The 10,781-nt window shown below is 65.1% G+C and overlaps 1 protein-coding gene across 2 annotated transcripts in view; it reads right to left on the bottom strand.

The window, feature by feature from the left end:
• The window catches only part of si:ch211-63p21.1 (uncharacterized), a 133,996-nt gene that overhangs the window by 16,135 nt on the left and 107,080 nt on the right, over positions 1-10,781 (bottom strand). Inside the window, exon 5 of one of the 2 annotated variants that reach the window (XR_010019489.1) lies at positions 1,352-1,616. Coding sequence is in view for 1 of the 2 variants with exons in the window: in XM_063060426.1 (XP_062916496.1) it covers positions 1,506-1,616 (111 nt within the window). In the remaining variant the exon portion in view is untranslated. Of the gene's footprint in view, positions 1-1,152; positions 1,617-10,781 lie in introns of those variants that run through there. The other variant, XM_063060426.1, reaches the window with a different exon arrangement.

Raw genomic sequence — 10,781 nt, 5'->3', positions numbered from 1 at the left:
TCCCGGTGGGTTCAGCGTGGGGAACGGGGTCCCGGTGGTTTCAGTGTGGGGAACGGGGTCCATCTTGGGTTCAGTGTGGGGAACGGGGTCCCGGTGGGTTTAGTGTGGGGAACGGGGTCCATCTTGGGTTCAGTGTGGGGAACGGGGTCCCGGTGGGTTTAGTGTGGGGAACGGGGTCCATCTTGGGTTCAGTGTGGGGAACGGGGTCCCGGTGGGTTCAGTGTGGGGAACGGGGTCCCGGTGGGTTCAGTGTGGGGGAACGGGGTCCATCTTGGGTTCAGTGTGGGGAACGGGGTCCCGGTGGGTTTAGTGTGGGGAAAGGGGTCCCTCCTGGGTTTTACGGGAGTTTGAGGAATGGGGAAACTGGATCACTCCAGAGACGCATTGCTCTGTGTAAATTAAGAACTTGCCCTGCACGTCACCTTTCAACTTTTGCCCTCTCTCTTTCGTTGCCTGCCCCATTCCTACCTGGGGAAAGATTCTGGCAGTCTACCCTATGTGAATCTCTGGTGATTTTATTGGCCTTTCTCGGTCTCCCCCAGCCTCTGAAACTCCAGCAAAAGCAACCCAAGTCTGTCCAATTTCTCCTGATTGCTCATCCCCTCTCAACCAGGCAGCATCCTGGTGATCCGCTTCTGCTCCCTGTCCAATCCCCCTACACCCTTCCAGTCACAGGGCAACCAGAAAGGGTTGCCCCCTGTCCAGCCCAACCATATTGACCCTGATTCTTGTATTCAAACCCCAGCCGTGTGTGTTCTCCACCTCCCTACCTACTTGTGTGGTCCCTCTCAGAGAGCTGTGGTCTCCGCCGTGGAGCAGGTTCCGTTGTTTAGATCCCTGGGGATCGTTTTGGAGACGGGGAGTTCAGGGATCAGGTTGGGGTTAAGTGACAGGGATGTGGGGGAGTTAGAGATCAGGCCACAGTCCAGCATGTGGGGCAGAGGATGTTGGACGTCAGACCGGAAGACCATCCAGGATGAGGTCTGCTGTTCCCCCAATCCCCTCCACATCAACGAGACGCTGACGTGCTCTGAGATCTGAACTCCACGTGGGTGAGAGGCACCAGGGACCGTGACCCCCTGGGTACACGAGTGGGCACGGCCAGAGTTCACGGCCTGGGGTTCGGGGTCCTCATTGCTGAGTCCTGGGGCCCATACCAAATCCACTGGTCGTGAGTCTGCAGGAGGGATAGAGATGGCTTGAACTGGAGTGAGAGGACCGTCTGTGTGTGCGTGAGGGTGGAAGAGGGGCAGCTCGGGGGCTTGCTTTGCTGTTGTACTCGCTCCCTGTGCTGCACTGTGAAGATGGCGACCCTGGTACGGTGGTGCCCAGTGCGTGTGGCGATACCTACGGGCTGCTTTGGTTCTGTTGAGGGCTCGACATCATCCACCAGCCTCTCGCTCGCTGCCGCTGGAGAAGATGTCTGTGCGTGGCGGCCTCTCGCTCTCCCGAGGGAAGGTCCCTGCCTTCGGGCGACCTCTCCCTCGATGATGTCGGCGGAGGGTTTAATCAAGGCGGATTGTAGATTTGGACTCTAATCCAGGTTTATGACGTGTACTAGTTCTGCTCACTCCTGTCTTGTTGCTACTTTTGGGCGATTTGTGACTCGGACCGGCCTGCGGATAACGAACACGGAACTGAAATAAGCTTTTTGAGTTTGGGTCTTGTATTCTGTGTTTCAGTTTTATTTTTTCTCCCAATTTGTACCACTGGTTTTGCGCATGGTGTGGTGGGGTAGGGGCCTTGGCATTTCATAGCTTTTCCTTGAACGTGTCCGTTCCACAGTTCTTTGTTTTGTGACTGTGGTGAAGACGAGTGTCAGGGTTGTATGCTGCGTACGTAGCCGGGCGGTGGTGTAGTGGCATCCGGGCCGGACTTCACAGTCCTGGGTTCCAATGCAGCCGGCTCCTTACGTGCTTTCCATCAGTGCTGGGTCGAGAGTCGAGTTAGCAACTTGGCCTCGTGCAAAGCAGATAAAAATGCCAAAAGAAATGGCAAGATAGCTGCGGGAGGCACCACAAGGCGCAGGGAGGAACAATAAAACTGCATACATAGTTTGATAAGAAATGTACTTTGAATCTTTGATTATGTTAACGTAAAAGGCGCATTCCATTGTAAGTTTCGACAAAGCAATCTCAAACCAGGGACTTGGATCTCGCAGGGTCTCTCTGTACTTCAGTGCTGTTAGGGATCTGCAGTTACTCTGTACCTTCCCCTGACATTCAACCTCTCAAAGTGCAGCCCCTCACCCCTGCCTGAATTCCATCGACACCACTGAGATGTCCATCCACACCCGTCCCATTCGCCTGCATCTGGCCCACATCTCTCATCCCTTCCCATCCATCAACCTGTCCAAATTACTCCCACTTGCCACCCTCGGGCAGCTCGATCCACACCCCCACACCCCCACCCTCCGGCAGCTCGATCCACACCCCCACCCTCGGGCAGCTCGATCCACACCCCCACACCCCCACCCTCGGGCAGCTCGATCCACACCCCCACACTCCCACCCTCAGGCAGCTCGATCCATACACCCAACCCCACCCTCGGGCAGCTCGATCCACACCCCCACACCCCCATCCTCGGGCAGCTCGATCCACACCCCCACACCCCCACACCCCCACCCTCGGGCAGCTCGATCCATACACCCAACCCAACCCTCAGGCAGCTCGATCCACACCCCCACACTCGGGCAGATCGATCCACACCCCCACACCCCCACCCTCGGGCAGCTCGATCCACACCCTCACACCCCCACCCTCAGGCAGCTCGATCCACACACCCAACCTCACCCTCAGGCAGCTCGATCCACACCCCCACACTCGGGCTGATCGATCCACACCCCCACACCCCCACCCTCCGGCAGCTCGATCCACACTCCCACACCCCCACCCTCGGGCAGTTCGATCCACACCCCCACACCCACACCCTCCGGCAGCTCGACCCACACCCCCACCCTCCGGCAGCTCGATCCACACCCCCACACCCCCACCCTAGGGCAGCTCGATCCACACCCCCACACCCCCACCCTCCGGCAGCTCGATCCACACCCCCACACCCCCACCCTCCGGCAGCTCGATCCACACCCCCACACCCCCACCCTCCGGCAGCTCGATCCACACCCCCACACCCCCACCCTCCGGCAGCTCGATCCACACCCCCACACCCCCACCCTCGGGCAGCTCGATCCACACCCCCACACCCCCACCCTCGGGCAGCTCGATCCACACCCCCACACCCCCACCCTCCGGCAGCTCGATCCACACCCCCACACCCCCACACCCCCACCCTCCGGCAGCTCGATCCACAGCCCCACACACCGACCCTCGGGCAGCTCGATCCACACCCCCACCCTCGGGCAGCTCGATCCACACCCCCACACCCCCACCCTCCGGCAGCTCGATCCACACCCCCACACCCCCACCCTCCGGCAGCTCGATCCACAGCCCCACCCTCCGGCAGCTCGATCCAAACCCCCACCCTCGGGCAGCTCGATCCACACCCCCACCCTCCGGCAGCTCGATCCACACACCCAACCCCACCCTCGGGCAGCTCGATCCACACCTCCACCCTCCGGCAACTCGATCCACACCCCCACACCCCCACCCTCCGGCAGCTCGATCCACACACCCAAACCCACCCTCAGGCAGCTCGATCCACACCCCCACACACCGACCCTCGGGCAGCTCGATCCACACACCCAAACCCACCCTCAGGCAGCTCGATCCACACCCCCACACCCCCACCCTCCGGCAGCTCGATCCACACGCACACACCCCCACCCTCGGGCAGCTCGATCCACACGCACACACCCCCACCCTCCGGCAGCTCGATCCACACGCACACACCCCCACCCTCGGACAGCTCGATCCACACCCCCACACCCCCACCCTCGGGCAGCTCGATCCACACCCCCACACCCCCACCCTCGTGCAGCTCGATCCACACCCCCACACCCCCACCCTCGGGCAGCTTGAACAACACCCCCACACCCCCACCCTCGGGCAGCTCGATCCACACGCACACACCCCCACCCTCGGGCAGCTCGATCCACACCCCACACACCCACCCTCCGGCAGCTCGATCCACACACACAACCCAACCCTCGGGCATCTTGACCCACACACACACACACCCTCCCTCGGGCAGCTCGACCCACAGCCCCACCCTCGGGCAGCTCGAAACACACCCCCACCCTCCGGCAGCTCGATCCACACCCCCACACCCCCACCCTCCGGCAGCTCGATCCACACCCCCACACCCCCACCCTCCGGCAGCTCGATCCACAGCCCCACCCTCGGGCAGCTCGATCCACACGCACACACCCCCACCCTCGGGCAGCTCGATCCACACCCCACACACCCACCCTCCGACAGCTCGATCCACACACACAACCCCACCCTCGGGCATCTTGACCCACACACACACACACCCTCCCTCGGGCAGCTCGACCCACAGCCCCACCCTCGGGCAGCTCGAAACACACCCCCACCCTCCGGCAGCTCGATCCACACCCCCACACCCCCACCCTCGGGCAGCTCGATCCATACCCCCACACCCCCACCCTCCGGCAGCTCGATCCACAGCCCCACCCTCCGGCAGCTCGATCCACACCCCCACCCTCGGGCAGCTCGATCCACACCCCCACCCTCCGGCAGCTCGATCCACACACCCAACCCCACCCTCGGGCAGCTCGATCCACACCCCCACCCTCGGGCAACTCGATCCACACCCCCACACCCCCACCCTCCGGCAGCTCGATCCACACACCCAACCCCACCCTCAGGCAGCTCGATCCACACCCCCACACACCGACCCTCGGGCAGCTCGATCCACACCCCCACACCCCCACCCTCCGGCAGCTCGATCCACACACCCAACCCCACCCTCAGGCCGCTCGATCCACACCCCCACACACCGACCCTCGGGCAGCTCGATCCACACCCCCACACCCCCACCCTCCGGCAGCTCGATCCACACACCCAACCCCACCCTCAGGCAGCTCGATCCACACCCCCACACCCCCACCCTCCGGCAGTTTGATCCACACACCCAACCCCACCCTCAGGCAGCTCGATCCACACCCCCACACCCCCACCCTCCGGCAGCTCGATCCACACACCCAACCCCACCCTCAGGCAGCTCGATCCACACCCCCACACCCCCACCCTCCGGCAGCTCGATCCACACGCACACACCCCCACCCTCCGGCAGCTCGATCCACACGTACACACCCCCACCCTCAGACAGCTCGATCCACACCCCTACACCCCCACCCTCGGGCAGCTCGATGCACACCCCCACCCTCGGGCAGCTCGATCCACACCCCCACACCCCCACCCTCGTGCAGCTCGATTCACACCCCCACACCCCCACCCTCGGGCAGCTTGAAGAACACCCCCATACCCCCACCCTCGGGCAGCTCGATCCACACGCACACACCCCCACCCTCGGGCAGCTCGATCCACACCCCACACACCCACCCTCCGGCAGCTCGATCCACACACACAACCCCACCCTCGGGCATCTTGACCCACACACACACACACCACCATCGGGCAGCTCGACCCACACACACACACACACACACACACACACACCCTCGGGCAGCTCGACACACACACACACACACACACACACACACACACACACACACCCTTGGGCAGCTCGACGCACACACACACACCCCCACCCTCAGGCAGCTCGACACACACACACACACACACACACACACACACACACACACACACACCCTCTGGCAGCTCGATCCACACTCCCACACCCCCACCCTCCGGCAGCTCGATCCACACCCCCACACCCCCACCCTCGGGCAGCTCGATCCACATGCACACAGCCCCACCCTCTGGCAGCTCGATCCACACCCCCACCCTCCGGCAGCTCGATCCACAGCCCCACCCTCCGGCAGCTCGATCCAAACCCCCACCCTCGGGCAGCTCGATCCACACCCCCACCCTACGGCAGCTCGATCCACACCCCCACACCCCCACCCTCCGGCAGCTCGATCCACACACCCAAACCCACCCTCAGGCAGCTCGATCCACACCCCCACACACCGACCCTCGGGCAGCTCGATCCACACCCCCACACCCCCACCATCCGGCAGCTCGATCCACACACCCAACCCCACCCTCAGGCAGCTCGATCCACACCCCCACACACCTACCCTCCGGCAGTTTGATCCACACACCCAACCCCACCCTCAGGCAGCTCGATCCACACCCCACACCCCCACCCTCCGGCAGCTCGATCCACACACCCAAACCCACCCTCGGGCAGCTCGATCCACACCCCCACACCCCCACCCTCCGGCAGCTCGATCCACACGTACACACCCCCACCCTCGGACAGCTCGATCCACACCCCCACACCCCCACCCTCGGGCAGCTCGATCCACACCCCCACACCCCCACCCTCGTGCAGCTCGATCCACACCCCCACACCCCCACCCTCGGGCAGCTTGAACAACACCCCCACACCCCCACCCTCGGGCAGCTCGATCCACACGCACACACCCCCACCCTCGGGCAGCTCGATCCACACCCCACACACCCACCCTCCGGCAGCTCGATCCACACACACAACCCCACCCTCGGGCATCTTGACCCACACACACACACACCCTCCCTCGGGCAGCTCGACCCACAGCCCCACCCTCGGGCAGCTCGAAACACACCCCCACACCCCCACCCTCCGGCAGCTCGACCCACACCCCCACCCTCCAGCAGCTCGATCCACACCCCCACACCCCCACCCTCCGGCAGCTCGATCCACACCCCCACACCCCCACCCTCCGGCAGCTCGATCCACAGCCCCACCCTCCGGCAGCTCGATCCACACCCCCACCCTCGGGCAGCTCGATCCACACCCCCACCCTCCGGCAGCTCGATCCACACACCCAACCCCACCCTCGGGCAGCTCGATCCACACCCCCACCCTCGGGCAACTCGATCCACACCCCCACACCCCCACCCTCCGGCAGCTCGATCCACACACCCAACCCCACCCTCAGGCAGCTCGATCCACACCCCCACACACCGACCCTCGGGCAGCTCGATCCACACCCCCACACCCCCACCCTCCGGCAGCTCGATCCACACACCCAACCCCACCCTCAGGCAGCTCGATCCACACCCCCACACACCGACCCTCGGGCAGCTCGATCCACACCCCCACACCCCCACCCTCCGGCAGCTCGATCCACACACCCAACCCCACCCTCAGGCAGCTCGATCCACACTCCCACACCCCCACCCTCCGGCAGTTTGATCCACACACCCAACCCCACCCTCAGGCAGCTCGATCCACACCCCCACACCCCCACCCTCCGGCAGCTCGATCCACACACCCAACCCCACCCTCAGGCAGCTCGATCCACACCCCCACACCCCCACCCTCCGGCAGCTCGATCCACACGCACACACCCCCACCCTCCGGCAGCTCGATCCACACGTACACACCCCCACCCTCAGACAGCTCGATCCACACCCCTACACCCCTACCCTCGGGCAGCTCGATGCACACCCCCACCCTCGGGCAGCTCGATCCACACCCCCACACCCCCACCCTCGTGCAGCTCGATCCACACCCCCACACCCCCACCCTCGGGCAGCTTGAACAACACCCCCACACCCCCACCCTCGGGCAGCTCGATCCACACGCACACACCCCCACCCTCGGGCAGCTCGATCCACACCCCACACACCCACCCTCCGGCAGCTCGATCCACACACACAACCCCACCCTCGGGCATCTTGACCCACACACACACACACCACCATCGGGCAGCTCGACCCACACACACACACACACACACACACACACACACACACCCTCGGGCAGCGAGAGCCACACACACACACACACACACACACACACACACACACACACACCCTTGGGCAGCTCGACGCACACACACACACCCCCACCCTCAGGCAGCTCGACACACACACACACACACACACACACACACACACACACACCCTCTGGCAGCTCGATCCACACTCCCACACCCCCACCCTCCGGCAGCTCAATCCACACCCCCACACCCCCACCCTCGGGCAGCTCGATCCACATGCACACAGCCCCACCCTCTGGCAGCTCGATCCACACCCCCAACCTCCGGCAGCTCGATTCACATGCACACACCCCCACCCTCGGGCAGCTCGATCCACACACACACACCCCCACCCTCGGGCAGCTCGATCCACACACACACACACCCACCCTCCGGCAGCTCGATCCACACCCCCACACCCCCACCCTCGGGCAGCTCGATCCACACCCCCACCCTCAGGCAGCTCGATACACACCCAACCCCACCCTCAGGCAGCTCGATCCACACACCCACACGCCCACCCTCCGGCAGCTTGATCAACACCCCCACACCCCCACCCTCGGGCAGTTCGATCCACACCCCCACACCCCCACCCTCCGGCAGCTCGACCCACACCCCCACCCTCCGGCAGCTCAATCCACACCCCCACACCCCCACCCTAGGGCAGCTCGATCCACACCCCCACATCCCCACCCTCCAGCAGCTCGATCCACTCCCCCACACCCCCACCCTCCGGCAGCTCGACCCACACCCCCACCCTCCAGCAGCTCGATCCACACCCCCACACCCCCACCCTCGGGCAGCTCGATCCAGACCCCCACACCCCCACCCTCCGGCAGCTCGATCCACACCCCCACACCCCCACCCTCCGGCAGCTCGATCCACACCCCCACCCTCAGGCAGCTCGATCCACACCCCCACACCCCCACCCTCGTGCAGCTCGATCCACACCCCCACACCCCCACCCTCGGGCAGCTTGAACAACACCCCCACACCCCCACCCTCGGGCAGCTCGATCCACACGCACACACCCCCACCCTCGGGCAGCTCGATCCACACCCCACACACCCACCCTCCGGCAGCTCGATCCACACACACAACCCCACCCTCGGGCATCTTGACCCACACACACACACACCCTCCCTCGGGCAGCTCGACCCACAGCCCCACCCTCGGGCAGCTCGAAACACACCCCCACACCCCCACCCTCCGGCAGCTCGACCCACACCCCCACCCTCCAGCAGCTCGATCCACACCCCCACACCCCCACCCTCCGGCAGCTCGATCCACACCCCCACACCCCCACCCTCCGGCAGCTCGATCCACAGCCCCACCCTCCGGCAGCTCGATCCACACCCCCACCCTCGGGCAGCTCGATCCACACCCCCACCCTCCGGCAGCTCGATCCACACACCCAACCCCACCCTCGGGCAGCTCGATCCACACCCCCACCCTCGGGCAACTCGATCCACACCCCCACACCCCCACCCTCCGGCAGCTCGATCCACACACCCAACCCCACCCTCAGGCAGCTCGATCCACACCCCCACACACCGACCCTCGGGCAGCTCGATCCACACCCCCACACCCCCACCCTCCGGCAGCTCGATCCACACACCCAACCCCACCCTCAGGCAGCTCGATCCACACCCCCACACACCGACCCTCGGGCAGCTCGATCCACACCCCCACACCCCCACCCTCCGGCAGCTCGATCCACACACCCAACCCCACCCTCAGGCAGCTCGATCCACACTCCCACACCCCCACCCTCCGGCAGTTTGATCCACACACCCAACCCCACCCTCAGGCAGCTCGATCCACACCCCCACACCCCCACCCTCCGGCAGCTCGATCCACACGCACACACCCCCACCCTCCGGCAGCTCGATCCACACGTACACACCCCCACCCTCAGACAGCTCGATCCACACCCCTACACCCCTACCCTCGGGCAGCTCGATGCACACCCCCACCCTCGGGCAGCTCGATCCACACCCCCACACCCCCACCCTCGTGCAGCTCGATCCACACCCCCACACCCCCACCCTCGGGCAGCTTGAACAACACCCCCACACCCCCACCCTCGGGCAGCTCGATCCACACGCACACACCCCCACCCTCGGGCAGCTCGATCCACACCCCACACACCCACCCTCCGGCAGCTCGATCCACACACACAACCCCACCCTCGGGCATCTTGACCCACACACACACACACCACCATCGGGCAGCTCGACCCACACACACACACACACACACACCCTCGGGCAGCTCGACACACACACACACACACACACACACACACACACACCCTTGGGCAGCTCGACGCACACACACACACCCCCACCCTCAGGCAGCTCGACACACACACACACACACACACCCCCACACACCGACCCTCGGGCAGCTCGATCCACACCCCCACACCCCCACCATCCGGCAGCTCGATCCACACACCCACCCCCACCCTCAGGCAGCTCGATCCACACCCCCACACACCTACCCTCCGGCAGTTTGATCCACACACCCAACCCCACCCTCAGGCAGCTCGATCCACACCCCACACCCCCACCCTCCGGCAGCTCGATCCACACACCCAAACCCACCCTCAGGCAGCTCGATCCACACCCCCACACCCCCACCCTCCGGCAGCTCGATCCACACGTACACACCCCCACCCTCGGACAGCTCGATCCACACCCCCACACCCCCACCCTCGGGCAGCTCGATCCACACCCCCACACCCCCACCCTCGTGCAGCTCGATCCACACCCCCACACCCCCACCCTCGGGCAGCTTGAACAACACCCCCACACCCCCACCCTCGGGCAGCTCGATCCACACGCACACACCCCCACCCTCGGGCAGCTCGATCCACACCCCACACACCCACCCTCCGGCAGCTCGATCCACACACACAACC

The sequence above is a fragment of the Mobula hypostoma genome, chromosome 10 (assembly GCF_963921235.1).
Source record: "Mobula hypostoma chromosome 10, sMobHyp1.1, whole genome shotgun sequence".
In the NCBI taxonomy this organism is placed as follows: Eukaryota; Metazoa; Chordata; class Chondrichthyes; order Myliobatiformes; family Myliobatidae; genus Mobula; species Mobula hypostoma.
The sequence above is the reverse complement of the archived record's forward strand: the minus strand, read 5'-3'. Positions and strand labels throughout refer to the sequence as shown.